The sequence below is a fragment of the Typopeltis vanoorti genome, chromosome 16 (assembly GCF_054136105.1).
Source record: "Typopeltis vanoorti isolate ZY-2024b chromosome 16, IOZ_Tvanoo_1.0, whole genome shotgun sequence".
NCBI classification, from domain to species: Eukaryota; Metazoa; Arthropoda; class Arachnida; order Uropygi; family Thelyphonidae; genus Typopeltis; species Typopeltis vanoorti.
The window spans coordinates 20759173-20779835 of record NC_143564.1 but is presented as its reverse complement, the minus strand read 5'-3'; the positions used below and the strand labels follow the sequence as shown (position 1 = coordinate 20779835).

The 20663-nt window shown below is 35.0% G+C and overlaps 1 protein-coding gene across 1 annotated transcript in view; it reads right to left on the bottom strand.

The window, feature by feature from the left end:
• Usp47 (ubiquitin specific protease 47) overlaps positions 1–20663 on the bottom strand; it is a 572957-nt gene that overhangs the window by 393078 nt on the left and 159216 nt on the right. Inside the window, exon 8 of the mRNA XM_090406134.1 lies at positions 958–1024. Coding sequence (XP_090262260.1) covers positions 958–1024 — 67 coding nt within the window. The remainder of the gene's footprint in view (positions 1–957; positions 1025–20663) is intronic.

Here is a 20663-nt window from a genome sequence, read left to right as displayed (position 1 = left end):
GAACCCTGGCATTGGAATTCCGGCTTTGTTCGTGGAGTTGCTAACTGTAGTCAAGCCCTGGATAACAAGGGTAGCCAATGGTAGGCCGTATGTATGGCAGCAGGATTCGGCCCCTTGCCACACCTCTGGGAAAAGTCAAAAATGGTTGTCTGAAAATTTCTACGACTTCACCAGTCCAAATGTTTGGCCTCCAAACTCCCCAGACCTTAACCCCATGGATTATTTTGTATGGGGCGCAGTTGAAAAAGACACCAATCGCACTTCCAGTAATACAAAAGCCCAGTTAATGGATAAAATTAAAACAGTTTTTGCGGCCCTTCCCAGGGAGACTGTAGCATCAGCTTGTTCGAGGTTCCGAAGCAGAATTGAAGCTGTGATCGATGCTAATGGTGGTTATTTTGAGTAAATCTTGTTGATAGTATTGTAATTAACTCTGCCTGTAATGTTTTTTTGTCAATTCATTAAATTTAATAGATACAAAGAAGATTTTCTTTTTCCTTACGAAACTGTCAAATTTATCCCGAACACCCTGTATAATATATCCCATTTTATCCTCCCTTTCATGTTAGGCTCAATGACAGACCAAGTAACATGCCTTCAGAAATCTACTTATACTGCTTATGATAGGACTGTTCATTCTATTTGCACTATCTGCAAATTTTTATTTTTCTGGACAGTTTTCCTGTTTTGGAGGATAAACATTGAGTTCACTGGAGGAAGAACCCTTCCGTATATAAGGCTGACTAATTCACCTTCAGCTGAAAAGCTTGATATCCTTCCTTGTGTACTAGACAGGATTCCAGCCCAGATCTTTCTGACCAAAGGGTATCATCAATACCAAATTAACTGCTGCGGAGACTTTTATACATGCACACAAATGCACAAAGAGAAGGGCAAGGAGAATGTACATTAAATATTGTCATTTTCTTATGAGTATAGAACAAAATAAAAACTTACCTTCACTACTATCCCATCCAAAACTTGTTGTCAGCTCGGTAGTACCCACAGCTGGCTTTGTGCTTGTCTGCAAAATTTACCAAAAATAAAGTAACATACATAAAGCACACATACTCCTATATATACAATATAACAAGACTGCTTTGAGTTAAAAATTGTGCATACATATGTCACTTGAACTTTTGCAAATCTTCCTGCCAACAAGAGGTATATATTACAGGCCTAAAGCTATTGTATCATCAGTTAATCTATGTATAAGGGACTGTATCTGCTGATCACAGACAACAGTTTACAACTTTGCATTCATATATAAAACAGACTATTTAAAAAAAAAAAAAATTGCAGTTGTATTGTGTGTTTTTTCATAGGAAAAAATCTTTAGTTTTATAAAGAAAATACGACATATCATGATGAAACAGACCCTTATTATCTATTATTCTTCGCTATAAATTGATAGTATTAATTATTAGCCTGAAACCAACTATATCAGTAAAATAAATTTAATTACTTTCAAACAGTAATTATTTAATTACTATATGAAATTATGGTGAAAAGTCATCAAAACAAGCATAAACCCAACATCAGAAGAAATGAAGATAGGCACTAACAATACAAGAAGCATTAATAGAAAGGAAATCAAACTTGCAGAAAAACTGAAAAAGTACCATGTGGACATAATTGGCATTACTGAGACAAAGACAAAAAGAGGTGGGATCTTAGTAAATAAGACGTACAGAATGTTATGTTTGGGCAATAAAAATCAGGGAAACAGGCAGAAATATTGAATATCTCAACTATATGTTGAATGGTGAAAGAAGTAAAACATTTCATTTATTTAGGCACAATTTTCAGCGAAGATGGCAAATTAAATATGGAAATAGACAACAAAATTAGCAAAAACTGGTATGGTAGGAAGTCAAATGTATAAATTTATATGAAATAAGAATGAAATTAATCAGAACACTAAACTAGCAGTAAACAAGGCAGTGCTCAAACCAGTTTGAACTTCCCCATCTGAGAGCCAGGTTTGAAGTAAGAAGGTTGATCAAAGACTTGAAGGCCACAGATATGAGTTTGGAGAAAAATTAGGGGAGCAAACAGATGGCATCAATGGCAGAATTGTATTAAAAATGAAGACATTAGGAAGAAACTTAGCATTGTTAGCATTCAGAAGAGCTAATCTAAGAATGTGTGAGGAAAGGTTAGCAAAACAGGTGTTTGATGCCAAAATTGCAGAGAAAAGATCCTAAGGAAGACCAAAATGTAGGCTGATTGATGCAGTAAGAAGTGCCTTAGAAGACTGAAATATAAGTGCTGACAGTATTAGTCCTAGCAGATAACAAACTAATTGGAGAAATTGTTAGAAAAAGGAAGTTACTAATAATGGAATAACTTTGGAATAGAATGGAATAGATATACGTCATAGTATATCTATCCTGTACATCTTCAGAGTGCATATTAGGAAATCAATGATGGTGATTTGACAGGATTTTGCATGCCAAGATTGTTATATCACCTCAAAGGGATGGATATGCAAAATAGATATGCAACGTGGACAGAGTAATGGCTAACTGACAAGTATCAGAAATTGATGTATGGAGGTGCTGAGTCTAAGAGAAAGAATGACCAGTGGTATTCCACAGAATTCTGCACATAAGCCACAATTGTTTTAATTATAAATTAATGACACTGGAAAGGGTATAGAGCACAGGGCCCAACCTCTTATAGATGTGGAAAAGAAGAAATATGCTTCTACTACTTTTTTTATTTTTTTTATCATGGGCCAAATATATATATATATATATATACATATACAGGGTGTTCGGGATAAATTTGACATATTTATAATTAATTATATTTTTCCGTAAGTTACATGTATTAACACACACTTCTCTTCATTTAAAAGTTTGGACCCTTCTTCATTCATATACAAGATGTCAGAAAGGATGGATAGCTGGAACCCACCTGAATCATGGAAGAGAATAACTTGTATCATGATGATTCGTGCCCGCCATCAAAATAAGGATATTACGACTGCTGCCCAATGCTCCCTGAATACAGTAAAAACAATCAGGCATGAACTAGAGACTTGCAATGGTGACTACGAGGATGTAGCAAGAAGAAAGATCCCTAGCAGACGATCTGATTGCGTTCGTACAGCAGAATTCCTCGCAAATCTGCAGGAACAGGTGTTGAAGAACCCTGGCATTGGAATTCGGGCTTTGTTCGTGGAGTTGCTAACTGTAGTCAAGCCCTGGATAACAAGGGTAGCCAATGGTAGGCCGTATGTATGGCAGCAGGATTCGGCCCCTTGCCACACCTCTGGGAAAAGTCAAAAATGGTTGTCTGAAAATTTCTACGACTTCACCAGTCCAAATGTTTGGCCTCCAAACTCCCCAGACCTTAACCCCATGGATTATTTTGTATGGGGCGCAGTTGAAAAAGACACCAATCGCACTTCCAGTAATACAAAAGCCCAGTTAATGGATAAAATTAAAACAGTTTTTGCGGCCCTTCCCAGGGAGACTGTAGCATCAGCTTGTTCGAGGTTCCGAAGCAGAATTGAAGCTGTGATCGATGCTAATGGTGGTTATTTTGAGTAAATCTTGTTGATAGTATTGTAATTAACTCTGCCTGTAATGTTTTTTTGTCAATTCATTAAATTTAATAGATACAAAGAAGATTTTCTTTTTCCTTACGAAACTGTCAAATTTATCCCGAACACCCTGTATATGTAGAAAGTTTTTTAACTTGGGTATACTATGTTAAAGATACCAAGCAATTTTATAAGCTAGGTTTTAATAATTTTTCCCAAGTTTCACTTGGAAAAAAGGATTAAAACCTAGCTTATAAAATCGCTTGGTATTGTTATATCGATGTTTCTATATGATTTATGCTTAATTAGTTGTTTACTTAAATCTATCCTTTCTTACCTAAAATCTTATACAATCAAAATCCTACAGGCTGCTCTATTGTTATATATTCACCTTTCATTATTTATTCTTTCTTCTCATACTTTAATCTTATTCTTATATCTAGGATTGTTTCCTCTTCGGATACTGGCGAATTTATATTTTGCTGCGCCAGCCAGTATCCTATAGTAGAAAAATCCTTACTCAGGGGGATAACACTAGATTCTTAGCTTTCTTACACAATATTTTATTTAAACTGCCGTATAGATTCAGATTTATTGCAGTCGTGACCTAAATCTATATTTATATTCACTCTCTAAATCCTTCCTGCCAAAATAGGCTTCTATTTTTATAAGTGGTAATTTGGAATCGTAATCAGGCATGACTCAGGTTCAGGTAAATATGACATGTTTATTGGAATATCTAAAACACAATACAAAATTCGTATACTCAATTATGCTCGATACTAAATAAAACTCAAACTAAGAGATTAACACATTCTAAACTAATTAAAACTTATATGGCATGCTAAACTGCACATTGGGATATAGATAGCAAATGATATGAAGTTAAGCTAAATACCTTTCAGTAGTATTACTCGCAAGAGAAAACTAACAAACATTCTAATGTTACTGAGACACTAAATTCTACTATTCTTATTGCATTAAGTTAATCTTATCACATACAAAATTACAAAAGATCTCTTCCAAACAATTCTTCTTACTCTTAAAGGAGGTTAACTTTCTAAATAGAGACTGTCCCCAGAGTTCTTTAGAACACAGTTCTTAATTTCACATTCGTAAACAATCTTCTCTCTTCTAATGAACTTTCACACAAAATAGAGTAATTGCACCTTACCGAGCTTTTTCTGCGTCGTTCTGCACCACATGTATGTCTGGATACTTCTAATCTATTGGCTGTCCATACGCCAACATAGGGGTTACGCTATCTTTATTCCTTCTGCCGAAAACGGACTCAAATCTTTGCATTTCAGGAACAACTTGATGGGACTTTTCAGCGACGGCTTGATTCTGCTAGGATTGGAATTTTTACCTTCAGCTTTGCATAGAATCCTACTTCATTTTAGAACGCTCGCAGTCCGACATCTTATCACAGACTTCACCCCCCCCTTACGCGAAACTGCCTGCTAACTTCCGAACCACCAAAACAGGAAAACGTTATGACCAGAGAGAGAGAGAGAGAGAGTCTCCGATACGGGCTCAACCCCTTATATTCTTCTATACAGCGCCCTCTTTTCTCAGTCCCCTTTTTGCACATGGCCCTTTTCACCCCTTTGGGTTCATCCTTCGCTTTTACGACGCTGTTATACTTGGATTCACAGAATACATGGCAACGTAATTTTCCGAGTAAGCTATAGCCGCTAGCGTTACGCTGTACACTGGTAGCTTTATGCCTTCCGGGAATTATTACTTAGCAACTTTTTAGATTACTCACAGTAAATTTTACATAGCTTAAGTGAGGCTTAAATTTAAATCAGATTATCTCTCCTTTTAGACATACTTAAAAATGAAATCTTAATATAATCACATCAACTTAAATATAAGGCACTTGAAATAAAGAATACAAATTTTACATAAATTGAAGAACTTTCACTTTTAATTACAGCTGAAGTGCAGGTATTTCTCTTTGTCAGCAAGTTTTATATGTTAGATTCCAAATGAATGATTTCTTTCCAAGATTCCTTCATTTAGGATCTAACAGTATCTTTAGTGTATATATATATATATATATATATATATATATATATATATATATTATTATTATTATTAAATTGAAGGTTTACTTGGTTTGATAACATATTAAAATTATTTAATGACTGAAAATTGAAGTTTTGAGTTAAACGTTATTGATACACACAACTACACCCTCTGGCCAAAAAGAAACCGAACTTTTCGAAAATAGAAGAGACTAGTGGCATCACCTGTTGTATCTTTTTGTTGTCGAAAGCGGCAACATTCATTAGTGTTTTCAACTGCTTATGACATTTGTTTCATTAGAAGCCAAGTTATAGTGCCAAGAGTGACAGTGTGTTTTGACAAACAGTCGGAAAAGCTGCGATTGACTTTTGCGCTAAACTTGGTAAAAGTTTTACTGAGATGCATCAAATGCTTCAAAAAGCATACGGGGATGAATGCTTATCCCATACTCAAGTTTACGAGTAGTTTAAGCGATTTCAAAGTGGTCGTAAGGCGCTTGAGGACGACAAAAAGCCAGGCCATCTAAAAACAGGACTGAGCGAAGTTAACATCCAAAAAGTGCATAATTTCTTCAAAGAAAACCTGAAATTGTCCGTAAGATTGATTGTAGATGAATTGGGGATTCCAAAATCAACTGTGTACAACATTTTGACCTTCGTAAATTGAATTCGCAAGGACCTCATTAAAACTGCTCGTAAGGACTCAAACTTCCTTGAAACGATCGTTACTGGTGACGAAACGTATTGTTTTGAGTATGAGCCCGAAACAAAGCGCCAGAGTGCTGAGTGGAGACCACCAGAAGTGGGGCATCCGAAAAAGAGTCTCTTGGAGAAGTCAAAAGTAAAGACAATGCTGATTTGTTTCTACGATTCCAAGAGCATTATGCACAAAGAATTCATTCCGCTTGGCCAAACGGTCAATGGTGAGTTTTATCTCGAAGTTTTGAAGCGATTGATAGCGAGAATTCATTGCATACGGCATGAATATCGTGACGACCAACTGTTCGTCAAAACACAGTCACTCTTGGCACTATACCTCGGCTTCTAATGAAACAAATGCCATAAACAGTAATGCCAACACTAATGAAGGTTGCCACTTTTGACAACAAAAAGATACAACAGATGGTGCCACTAGTTTCTTCTATTTTTCATAAAGTTCAGTTTCTTTTTGGACAGAGGGTGTGGTTTTGTCTGAGAACAGACTTCGTCAAGTGCAAGCGAAAAGGGCATAAAAATATCAGAAAGAACTGTACAAGTACTGGATTTCTACATAGCAGAATGTATAAAACAACAGAGATTAACATTTATGGAAGAAAGAACTCTGGCTTTAGCATCATGGGGGCATGAGTGTATGTAAGGTCTCGCATTCTCCAATATTGAATGGCAGAGCTGTGAGAGTCTGGCAAACTATAGTTTAGGTTGCTATTAATGTGAACGGGGTCAAGAAAGATTTCCTTAGATTCTAGAATCCTTCTCTCTAATTCGTCATAACATCTGTGAATGCTGTTAGTTAAATCCCAGCATATTTGATGTGGGAGGCTTTCTCATTAGAGTTTGCTGAAATAATACATGGCTGGACAAGACGCTGGCTGAGTTCGATAGATTTCTCCATTTGTCCATAGTACAGTTTACTGCAATCACAAAGAACTCTGTACACACCAGGATATCGAAGATTATTATGTCTATCCTTTGGACAGCTTAAGATTGAGCGAGGTTTGGGTAAAGTAGTGAAAAAAGTCTTGATATTGTATTTCCTTAAAATTTTTGCTAAAACTGGTCATAGAGAGCTAATATAAGGTAAGGGAAATGCAGCCTATGGAATTAGCTGTATCCTCATTGTGTTGTTGATGGAAATACAATACTGAGACTTTTAGGTTCTTTTCGCTTGCACCTGACGAAGTCTGTTCTCAGACAAAACTAGTTGTGTGTATCAATAAAGTTTAACTCAAAACCTTGGTTTTCAGTCATTAAATAATTTTAATATATATATACATATACACACACATCTTTATATAGTGTGATTCAAGCCTTTATCATCATATATTCATCATCATCATCAGCATATAAAGGTGCTGCTGAAATTCAGCAGAATCAACAGATAGAGAGAGGGATAGTAAAAGAAGAGAAAGAAGCCTCACAGTTGACAGGGTTTAGCTGTTCACCTAACAGGTATGTCTGCAACAGTCATTGACTTTTCAACCTTGAAAGGAAAAGTACAAAAAAAAAAAAAAAAAAAAAAAAAAAAAAAAAAAAAAAAACTGAAATAGAGTAAATGGAATAAAAATAAAAACAAACATTAAAAAATAGTATAAAACTGGTACAATGTAGAAAAGAGACCTATAAAAATCGATAAAACAAACAAATTGGGGAGGCCAATGAGACCATAAACATGATAAATAAAGTGGACAATAATAAGGCAGGTGAAAATTTAAATGATATTAAACAAATGCTGTGTGTAGATTCAACTGAATGATGCAATGTGATTAAGCTAATTGACTAACAGTCAACAGAAAAACATGTTTTATAAAATTATGGGTAAGTGGAGTTGATGTCAAGGAGAGAAAAACTAAAAACTATGGTCGTATTTTGTTGTATTCACCTAATTCTGGCATTAGTTGTTAAACTGTCCATTGCATCATGCTTTTTTCTCTCATGTTTTCTCAATCCTTCAATATTTATCATTGCTTTGATCTGTAAAAATATATTTAAAATTTATTTACAAAAATTTTGAATTTCAATATAAATTTATAGGCTGATATGAGTGTTTATGGGCTAGATATGGTGTGCAGTTCAAAGGCTGGAATGCCTGGTTTAGAGGGTAATAATTATTTGCTCATGATGCTAAGTTGGGATGAGTGATAAGACATATCTGATACAGAATCTCTATAGGCCTACCTGAATAAATTAATTCAATGGGTCAATATTAATGAGTATAATTTAATGTTTCTAAGTGAAACGTTATATTATACAATACATTTTGAAACTGAGAATATTCGAAGGAGAGTATTGCTATTAATAGGAATTTGCTGCAAGTAGTCAATAAAGTGAGAGACTTGGGGGTTATTATAGTGGACAAAGAGGGGTAACTAAGATACCACATTGGATAACTGATTGCTGAAGAGAACCCTAACTTTAGATGAAAAGCCAAGAAAAAGAAAGTTACTCTCTATTCTATTTTCTTTATATTCTCTGAGGGAAGTTCAGAGAATAGAAAGAAAATAAGAGATTAAAAAAAAGTAAGGAAAACTTCATAGATTAAAATTAGTAAGAGGAACTTATACAGATTACAGATACAAGTGAAATTTTGTAGGTCATGCAGGCTGCACTAGCAGAACTAGGGATCATATATGGAAGATAACCAAGGGCATGAATAAGAAGTCATCACTTCCACAGGGCTACCATCACAAGGATCATCTTTGATGCTTTCTCTTCCTAGGCGAAACTGTTTAGCTCATTCCTTCATAGTGGAATATGAAGGAGAAGCTTCCCCATAAACACTATCCAATCACTGTTTGTTTGATAGCACTTGGAGAAATCCCTTCTTTGGTGAAAAACTATCACAGCATGATACTCAATTTTTAACATTACAGTCACTTAGCATGCCATGTATTAGTCAAACAAGTGCCTCCAACTGAATGATGCAGGTGGAATGTAAATGGTGCTATCTGACACAGACAGCATTTTAAAATTGGAGCAAATTTTGTATGTCGAGCCGAAAACTTTTGGAACCTACCTCGTATCTGCCAGGAACAAGCTAACAGGCACAACTTGGGATTGTAATCCCTCAACTCTTAGAACTGCAGTCCTGGCTCTGGACTGCAGTTCCATGTTATAGAGTAGCGTTTGCCAGTTTGGAACCAAAATCAACACATGGCTCTTGGGAAAACACAGGTTAACATAACAATGAGAACGCTTTCTTTCAAAGTTACACAGTAGTCAGTGTGTAGAATTTATGGCGACAAAAAACACATGTTGTAGTAATTACTTTACTTACAATTAAGAAAAGAACACTCAACATTTAGACCTCATCAAGGCCATCATCAGGAAAACATACATATGCACATGACACTACACAAAATTAAGCTCTATCTAAATGCTCTATTAATCGCTTACATTAGCCTGACCTCTGGCAAAAAACTAAAATTTAAAAAAAATTATATATATATATATATATATATATATATATATATATATATATTTTTATGAAAAAAATTGAATGACTAGAACCGAGATTTTATTAAAAAGGTTGTAATATAAACACACTACTAGTTTCGGCCTGTAACAGCCTTCTTCAGGTGACATTATAAAAGAAAAAACACTAAACATTGAGGGTTAAAAGACTATGAACAACATAGACAGTCTTTATACATAATTAGCATGAAAACGTTGTAGTTGTATTTGAAGCTGTTCTTTCATTTGTTGCATTATTGGGAGAGTGCGTGCTTGCTGCATCACGTGAACGCCAGTACATGATTACAGCTGAATGACTATCTGGGAGGTTGTAGCTTAAGTTGTTATTTAGATGAACAGGAGTGAAGATGATTTCTCTCGATTCCACAATTTTTCTCTCTATTTCGTCACTGCAACGGAAGATGTTTGAAGATTTTTCCCAGCAGACTTTGTGACTTTGGTTATCATCATTAGGATTAGCCGAGAAAAGGATATGACTTGATAATGCACTCGCTCGCTGTCTCTTGTAAGTAATGTCTCTCATGTGTTCTTCCATACGCATTTCGACAGATTTGTCTGTCTGCCCGAAATAAGGAATATCGCAGTCACATAATATTTTATATACGCCAGGGTATTTGAGTTGATGATGACAAGGTTTTGGGTGGCTAATTAAGGAACGGATCTTTGGAAGTGGAGTGAATAAGGTTCTAATATTGTATTTTTTTAGAACTTTTGCTAATTTATGTGAAACAGTACTTATGTAAGGAATAGATATATTGCTTTTGAATCTATTTGTTTCTTCTGAGTGATGTCTGGGAGGATTAAGAAGGAATTTGTTAATGATTTTCTTGGAATATCCATTAACTTCGAAAGAAGTTTTCGGATGGTTTATTTCTGTAAGCAGTTCATTTGGATCATCAAGAAGAGAACGGGCTCTATGTCCCAATGTGGAAATTATTCCAAGCTTATGAGGAGGGAAATGATGGGACTGACTGTGCAGATATCTGTTGGTATGTGTGGGCTTTCTATATATCGATATTTTTAGCTTACCAGAAGAGCGAGTCAGTTTGACATCAAGAAAAGGCAAGGAATTATCCGTTTCAAGCTCGGCAGTAAACTTAATACTTTGATGTCGGCTATTGAGATGTTCGAGGAAAACCATAAGGGATTCATGTCCATGGCTCCAAACAATGAAGACATCATCCACATAACGTTTCCAAACTTTAGGTGTTAAAATAAAGGAAGAGATAGCCTTGGTTTTCTTCCTTTATTTTAACACCTAAAGTTTGGAAACGTTATGTGGATGATGTCTTCATTGTTTGGAGCCATGGACATGAATCCCTTATGGTTTTCCTCAAACATCTCAATAGCCGACATCAAAGTATTAAGTTTACTGCTGAGCTTGAAACGGATAATTCCCTGCCTTTTCTTGATGTCAAACTGACTCGCTCTTCTGGTAAACTAAAAATATCGATATATAGAAAGCCCACACATACCAACAGATATCTGCACAGTCAGTCCCATCATTTCCCTCCTCATAAGCTTGGAATAATTTCCACATTGGGACATAGAGCCCGTTCTCTTCTTGATGATCCAAATGAACTGCTTACAGAAATAAACCATCTGAAAACTTCTTTCGAAGTTAATGGATATTCCAAGAAAATCATTAACAAATTCCTTCTTAATCCTCCTAGACATCACTCAGAAGAAACAAATAGATTCAAAAGCAATATATCTATTCCTTACATAAGTACTGTTTCACATAAATTAGCAAAAGTTCTAAAAAAAATACAATATTAGAACCTTGTTCACTCCACTTCCAAAGATCCGTTCCTTAATTAGCCACCCAAAACCTTGTCATCATCAACTCAAATACCCTGGCGTATATAAAATATTATGTGACTGCGATATTCCTTATTTCGGGCAGACAGACAAATCTGTCGAAATGCGTATGGAAGAACACATGAGAGACATTATTTACAAGAGACAGCGAGCGAGTGCATTATCAAGTCATATCCTATTCTCGGCTAATCCTAATGATGATAACCAAAGTCACAAAGTCTGCTGGGAAAAATCTACAAACATCTTCCGTTGCAGTGACGAAATAGAGAGAAAAATTGTGGAATCGAGAGAAATCATCTTCAATCCTGTTCATCTAAATAACAACTTAAGCGACAACCTCCCAGATAGTCATTCAGCTGTAATCATGTACTGGCGTTCACGTGATGCAGCAAGCACGCACTCTCCCAACAATGCAACAAATGAAAGAACAGCTTCAAATACAACTACAACGTTTTCATGCTAATTATGTATAAAGACTGTCTATGTTGTTCATAGTCTTTTAACCCTCAATGTTTAGTGTTTTTTCTTTTATAATGTCACCTGAAGAAGGCTGTTACAGGCCGAAACTAGTAGTGTGTTTATATTAAAACCTTTTTAATTAAATCTTGGTTCTAGTCATTCAATTTTTTTCATAAAACTATGTACGGTAACCGAGTCAATGATCATTCTGTCATATATATATATATATATATATATATATATATATATGACAGAATATATGTATATATATATATATATATATAAATGAATAAATAAATAATTAACATAAATAATTTTTTATACATAAGTATAATAATACACAGATGATCAAACAATTACTGTGGAACTACATCAAACACATCTCTACAGTCTTCTAATCTTAAAAGTTTTCTCGTGTTGTGGTTCTGTCATCCTGTTATGGATGCCATATAGTTTGCAGATGAGTTCTCCAGATTCCTGGAATTACTAATCCATCATTCTTGATGAGATTAGGATGATGCTTCAGCATCTCACAAGCTTCCCTGAATTTTCTTTCAAACTGGGTTTTGTTGTAGTGTAAAAACTTGGTGCCCTTCCAGTTGATTCAGTAACATGTTTGAAGTGCATGCTCTGACAGGTTGTTTTACATACTGAAGGAATTTAATGTATCATTTGTGTTTGTCTTTTTTTTTTGTTGGAATACTGCATCCTGTTTCCCCTACGTAGGATCGATTGCAGGTGAACTGAATTTTGTAAACTAATGGGTAGGCAAGGTAGAGAAGGGGATCTTTAGATGATGTGAGTATACTTTTTAATTTTACAGAAGGTTTGAAAGTTGCCTTATAATATAGTGTTCTATCTATTTTTTTTTTCAGATATTCCCCTAATGTATGATATGGTTATGGCATTGTTGTAATCATTTTTGCTTTTCATGGTATTACTGTGAAGGATCTTGTGAACTGTTTTTTGTTGTAGCCATTTTTTTTATGAACTTTTGGTTAATAATTTCAAATTCCTTCTTTAGCACCTGCTCGCTGGAACAAATTATTAAGGCTCTATTTTGACAGTGCTGATGACCCCTAGTTTTTGTGTTGGATGGTGGTATGAATTTTTGTGTATGTATTGACCTGTGTGTGTAGATTTGCAGCAGACTGTGAAGGAAAGGTAGCCTACAGTCTACTCTTGTCCAACAAGTGTACACACACTTGTTGGACAAGCGTAGCGTGTCTACAAGACACTCGTATACACACTAGCCTATCAAACCAGAACCAATGTTAATGGTGAGTACTGGACCAGAGGATATTGCGATTCACTACATGCTGAATAAGATCAGGTTTTTCAGGTTTATTGTATATATAACAGGCATTCTTGAGTCATATTTTGCCTAAACGTCCTGTTTTTTTAAAATTCATGTGAAGGTTCTTACACTGAACCTAATAAACACCATGATGGGAGACAGGGCTCAAAATCTCCTTGCTCAGCATGGACTGGACACTGATTACAATGTCTTCTGGTCCAATACTCACCTTTTACAACATGCTGGTTTAGGTTTGAGAAGCCATTTAAAAAGAGTGCTGAAGCACTTCCACACTGCCCAAACTTAAATGGAATGACTGCCTATCTAGCCAAGATTTGGGAAGTCTCATCCTTTTAAATGGACATGACCCTTCCAGTTGATATATATAATATATCCACTTAATATAATGCTATTATTATTATTATTATTATTATACACCTCCAGGGAGTCCAAAGACTCATCGAGGGAGAGTGTGCCAACAGCATCGAACGATTGGTCCCCTTCTAACTACTAACCGCGCTCAAACTTACTTAACTGAGCCATTAGTAGCAGAGGCTCTACCAATCGACCAACCTTTGCCATTGCAATTCAATTACTAAATTTTGTTAATTTCTGTATTTCAAAAAATTATTTTAGTTTTACCATCATAACCAAATTCCTAATATTCAGGAGGTGGACAGGATATTGTGACAGCACTACATGAAAAAGGTACATCATTTACTAACTTCCAAACAACAATTTTCCTCCAAATCAATCTGTTATCTGTCAAGTATGAGATCTGATAATGTCTGCAACATTATCAGATCTCATATTTCTGTCTTCTAAGCAACTTTTTATTATATCAATCCACCTATGTCTTGGTCTTCTGGGCCATTTTCCTGCTATCCTGGCAAAGACAACTTGTTTGGTTATCTTTACTCTCCCATTCTGTGTAAGTGGTCCACCTGAGATTAGCTCTGCTAACACATTCCTGAATGCTAACAATGCCCAAGTTCTTTCCTAATATCCTCATTTTTAATCTGATACTGCCATTGATGTGTTCAGTCAGGTAATCTTTCTCAGGGCTCTCATATCTGTGGTCTCCAATCTTTGATGAAGAGTTTTATTTCTAACCCAGCTCTCAGATCCATAAGTTAAAATTAGCTTGAACACTGTCTTGTATGCAGCTAGTTCAGTGTTTTGACTAATCTCTGTCTTATTCAATATAAATTTATTTGACTTCCTACCATACCAGCTTTTCTAATTCTGCTGTCTATTTCCAAATTTAATTTGCCATCTTCACAAAAAATCTGGACAATAAAACAAAAAGACAAACAAAGATTAACAACAGCAGAAATGAAGTTTATGAGAAAAACTGCAAAGTATACCCTATTTGATCACAAAAGAAATGAAGATATTATGAAAGAATTAAACCAAGAACCAGTAATTGAAAAAATAAAAAAATATAAACATAAATGGATGGAACACATTCAAAGAATGAAAACAGAAAGATTACCAAAACAAGCCTTAAAGTACAAGCCATTAGGAAAAAGAAAACCAGGACGTCCTCTTAAACGATTCAACGATGACTTCTAAGGCCGGAACAGGCCATACTAGGCCTAAATCCTTGATACGTACGATGATGATGATGACAAAAAATTGTGCCCAAATAGCTGAAATATTTTACTTGTTCTCTATGTTCTCCATTCAGGATGCAGTTGATGTTTTCAGTGGTTCTGCCTATTTTCATTGTCTTTGTCTTTTTAATGCTGATTTTCATACAAAATTTATTACAGCAGTTATTCAATTTAGTCAGAGAATCCTGCAGACTTGTCCTGGATTTATTTAGGAGTATATCATCTACATAAAGTAAAGAGCTAAGATTAACAACACCAATTTTGATATCAGGTTTAATACTTTCCTTGATAATGTGATTCATATATATAATGAATGAATTCATAAAATAATTATGTTAAATCAGGATTTAACATCAAACCATCTTCCTGTATCTCCTTCTATTCTAACTGCTGACTTATAGCAGAGACTATGTATAACTCAATATAATGTCCCATTTACATCATAAAACTATAGCATTTTGAAGAGCTTTTCTCTTGGGACATTGTCATAAGCCTTTTCAAGATCTACAAAACTTAAATACAAGTCCTTGTTATATTACCAAGATTTTTACTATTTGTCTTAAAGTAAAAATCTGATCTTGACAACTTCACCTCTGTTTGGCAGGAATCCAGCTTCTTCTTAACCAGGTTTTCCTTCCACAGTCCATCTTAGCTGTTTCTCAAGTATACTTACATAAATCTTACCATAAATACTCAGTAGGGAAATACCTCTGTAATTCTCATATTCAGTTTTATTGCCCTTTTTTAGAGTTGGGTACTATGACAGCTCTATTCCAATCATCCAGAATTCGACCCACTGACCAAGCCTTCTGAATTATGCAGCACAGCCACTCGTAAAACTTTTATATCTCCATATTTGAGCATTTCTGAACAAATTTCAACCACCTCAACTGCCTTTCCACATTTTAGGTTTTTAATGGCTTTTGCTACTTCTAATATGGATATGTATTCCTAACTGCATTCTTGTTTGTAGTTTTCCACCACCTGATACTGCGGGTTTCATTTAGCATTCTGTCAAAGTAATCACTCCGACATCTAGAATATCTTTATCTTCAGTTTTCATGTCACTTTCATCATCTTTGACTTGTTTTCCACCATTTCTAAGCTTTTTGAATAACCTCAAGAATATTTTGCAACTTTCATGATCTTTATTTTCTATGTTTTTATCAAAGTTTTAGCAAAGGTTTTGTTTAGCTAGTTTTACACACTGCTTCATTTTTCTTCAGGAACCTTCAACTTGCTTTCTTCTTTTCCTTGACTGCATTGAACTTCCTGAGATCATCATGAAGTTCTGATTTTTCTACCCTTACAGACAACCTTGTCACATGCCTCTCTACCTGAATCAATCAATGTTTTCTTCAGTTTCCCAATGAATATCCAATGTTTGGTTCTTGTTTTCAAACTCTTTCATTTTTTCTTAAATGATGTTTGTGTATTTGAATCTACAGTACGCCTCTGAAAGCTACTCAACTTAGATTTGTTTTAAAATTTCTTACACACTCTTCTTTTCAACATGAAATTCAATTTTATCCTGATCAAACCTAAACAGTGATCACTTCCTATTTCAAATATTCTGTATACTCTTGCATCCTGAACCATGGGAAAACATCGTTGTAAACCATAACATAGTCAATGACACTTTTCTTGATTCTTGCATCATAATCATCTCTCCATGTGAATTTGTGCAGATTTTTATGTTGGAAAATGGTGTTAGTGATATCTAGTCCATGTCCTGAACAGAACTCCAGCAGGCACTTACTATTATTACTAGCTTTGCTCTTTTCTCCAAATTTTCTCAAAACATTTCCTACTCTGCCGTTTACAACAATTTCCAACAAGGAGAACTTTTCCTTTTTCATTGTGTCACCTACCTTCTCTAATCCCTCAAAAGATTCTTCCATTTCTTCCAAGCTTTACAGCAAGAAGTGAATGCCATCCAGTGCATCATACTGCAGAATGGCTTCACCTGAAGGAAAATTTTAAGTGCATCCTGGACACATACAATTCTAACAAGAACAACCATGAACCTGGACAGCAAGTCCCTAACCTATACATCACAGGCATCTCAGAGGTGATTGCGAAGATCCTGATTAGGCCCTACATTCTTCCATGTCAACAAAATCTCCTATTGGTTGTACCATCCATGAAGGAGGATAAACAGCGCCCCCCCTCTCTACTCTTCAGTGTGGACCAGGTTCACCAAAAGTATTGTTTGTCTAATACGCTAGCAGAGGCACTTCGCTTGTATTTTATACAAACAGGACTTTTGGTCAAAAAATGACTACAAGAACACCTGTCTTATATCCTTAACAAAAAAAAACTGAAAAATCTGGCCTTACTCAGCATGGGGTGAATACTGATCACAAAATTTTCTTGTCCAATATACACTTTTACATTGATGCCAGTTTACATTTAAGAGGCTGTTGATAGAAAGTGCTGAAGCACTTCTACACTGCCTGAACTTAAATTGGAACGACTGCTTATCTATTACCAAGATTTGGGAAAGTCTCATTCTTATAAATGGCAAGCATTGGTGTATTCTTCTCTGCCTTTTTAAATATAATGCTATTTCATTCAATTATCTAAATTTTGTTAATTTTTGTATTTCAAACCATTTAATTTCAGTTTTAATTTTAATCTCATTTGATTGTACAACAACTTGCATGGTGGCACTCTGGGATGTGGCTCAACTCCATAAATAGGATTACTGTTTCTTATTCTAGCTTTACCTTGTGATTACACTGATGCAATAATGATGGCCCATTAATTTCTGGCAATATAAGTGTAATAAAAATAATTAAAAAAGGTATTCTTCGTTAATCTTGTGAATATGTGTGTCAAATAATCTGTACTATCAACCACTATCAGAAAAATTCCAACAATACTTCACACAATTATGAGCATCAGGGCCAGGATACTGGCCCAGATGCTCATAATTGTGTGTGTGGTCTTCAGACCACATGCTGAAAATATTTTGACCACACAATGAAAAATATGAATGAAGTATCTTCACAACTATTTGCAAGTGAAGATACTTCACTTGTAAACTTTGTTTGCTAAAACATACATGGGTATATGTTTAAGCAAGATTACTATATTTTGTCAAATCTAAATTACTTTGTAACCAAGTGAAAAAAAATAAATAAATAAAACAGATCACTTGAAACTAACTCACCATTGTAGCCAAAGCACTTAATAAAATGAACTCTTAAAAGATCCATGCTGTTCTAAAGGAAATTCACTTCTGTGAACTCTTTTCTCCCTGCCCTAGTGTAATTTAATTGTATTTAAATGTATGTTTGTAGACCTATCATTTTCACAAATGAGATATATTTAATAATGAATCAAGCTTTTCTAATCATGCTTTACATACTCTCCCTGAAGCAAATCGAAAGGCATCTGTTCCTTACAACATACCAAAACCAGGTATGAAAAAACATAAAGAAGCCCGTGAAACTGTAATCAATCACCCTAATCTCAACAATAATGATGTCCTAAAAATCACAGGTATATAGATGGCACACATTCAACCTAAATAACTCTGTTTCAAGCACATAACAAATAAGTAGGACTTAAGGTCTCCAACAATCTGAAACAGATCTTGGCACTAAGTAGTAACAATCTCAGTCCCTTTTTTTTTATAGGCAGTAATATCTCACATTGATAATAACTCACCAGTAATGCTGCTAGCATTAACCAATTTTTTTAACTAATAGATAACATGACTGAAATTGATCTCTGATATATATATATATATATATATATATATATATATATATATATATATCAGAAATATAACAAAGATCTGTATTTCAGTTTTGTAGATCTGGAAAAGGCATATGACAAAGTGCCAAGAGAAAAGCTATCAAAATGCTACAGTTGTATGGTGTCAATGAGGCATTATATCAAGCAATACTTAGTCTTTATTTGAGTTGTAAGTCAGCAGTTAGAATTGAAGGAAGTACAGAAAGATGGTTTAATGTTAAATCTGGTGTCCGACAAGGATGTACATTTTGGAAGTTTTTTCCCACTTGGTTAGACAATAATAAATTTAGTTTAATCCTTTATCCAAGTGTAAGCAAACAAAGTTTGTTTGCTTACAGACCTGAAGATACTTCAGGCAGAAACTTTGCTTACACAACCAGGCCGGCCCGGTTGGCCGAGTGGTTAGCATATCCGCTCTCCAGCCAAAAGGCTGCGGGTTCGAATCCCACTGTAGGCGTGGATGTTTGTGATTGTCTGTGAAAGTACTAGTGGTGGTAGTTGGTAGATGATGAAGGTTGTGACGTAGTGAGATGAAGTAGAGTAGATGTCCTCCATCGATGAGACTTTGGACTTTCCTGGAGGTGTGATGTAATAATAACAATAATAAAGGATTAAACTAAATTTATTATAGTCTAACCAAGTGGGAAAAAACTTAGATCTTTCTCTAAATCCAGAGTAATTTAATAATAAGGTGAGACACCTTTTGGCAACTCTTATAGGTAAATATGACTTCTCCATTACTTCCACCTTAGTATCGCCATCTATGGGTCAATCTACCACTGACGAGACCTCAATAAAGGTCGAAACCGGATAGGTAGTGGCCCTTCCTGCAATGCATAACATTATGCATGTCCGCAAAAAGATGTGATTTGCAATATGGGAAATACTAAGCAAGTAATGAGAGCTTAGTCCACCTTTACCACGAGTTGCCTCAGCCTGAAGAGATACTTCAGAAGCACACTTTATTTGCTTACACTTGGATAAAGGATTAAACTAAATCTATTAAAGGATGTACATTATTCCCTCTGTTATTCATTATCTATATGGATCACATTTTGAAGGAAAGTAGCCTTATCTGATATCAAAATTGGAGATGTTAGTCTCAGCTCTTTGCTTTATGTGGATGATGTTATACTTATCAATAAATCTGCTATAAGTCTGCAAGATTCCCTGACTAAACTGAATAACTGTTGTAATAGATATGGTATAAAGATCAGAAATAACAAGGCAAAGACAGTGAAAATAGGCAGAAACATTGAAAATGTCAACTGCATTGTGAATGGAGAACCTATAGAACAAGTGAAACATTTCAGCTACTTAGGCACGATTTTTATTTTTAGTGAAGATGGTAAATTAAATATGGAAATAGATAACAGAATCCACAAAGCTGGTATGGTAGGAAGTCATTTGAATAAATTTATATGGAATAAGAGAGAAATTAGCCAAAACACTAAAATAGATTTATACAAGACAGTGTTCAAACCAATTTTAACTTATGGATCTGAGAGCTGGGTAAGAAGTAAAACACTTGACCTAAGACTAGAGACTGCAAATATGAGTCCTGAGAAAGATTACGGGCATGAACAGATAGCATCAATGGCAATATCATATTAAAAATGAGGATATTAGGAAAGAACTTGACATTGTCAGCATCCAGGAATGCATTAGCTGAGCTAATCTCAGGTGGTATGGTCACTTAAACAGAATGAGAGAAGGAAAATTAGCAAAATAAGTGTTCTCTGCCAGGTTGGCAGGAAAAAGACCCAGAGGAAGAACAAGATATAGGTATATTGATACTGTAAAAAGTGTCTTAGAAGATAGAAATATAAGATCTCATAATGTTGTAGTCTTGACAGGTAACAGACTGATTTGGAGGAAAATTGTAGATAAGAAGTTAGTGATAATGTAAATTTTTCATGTAGTACTAT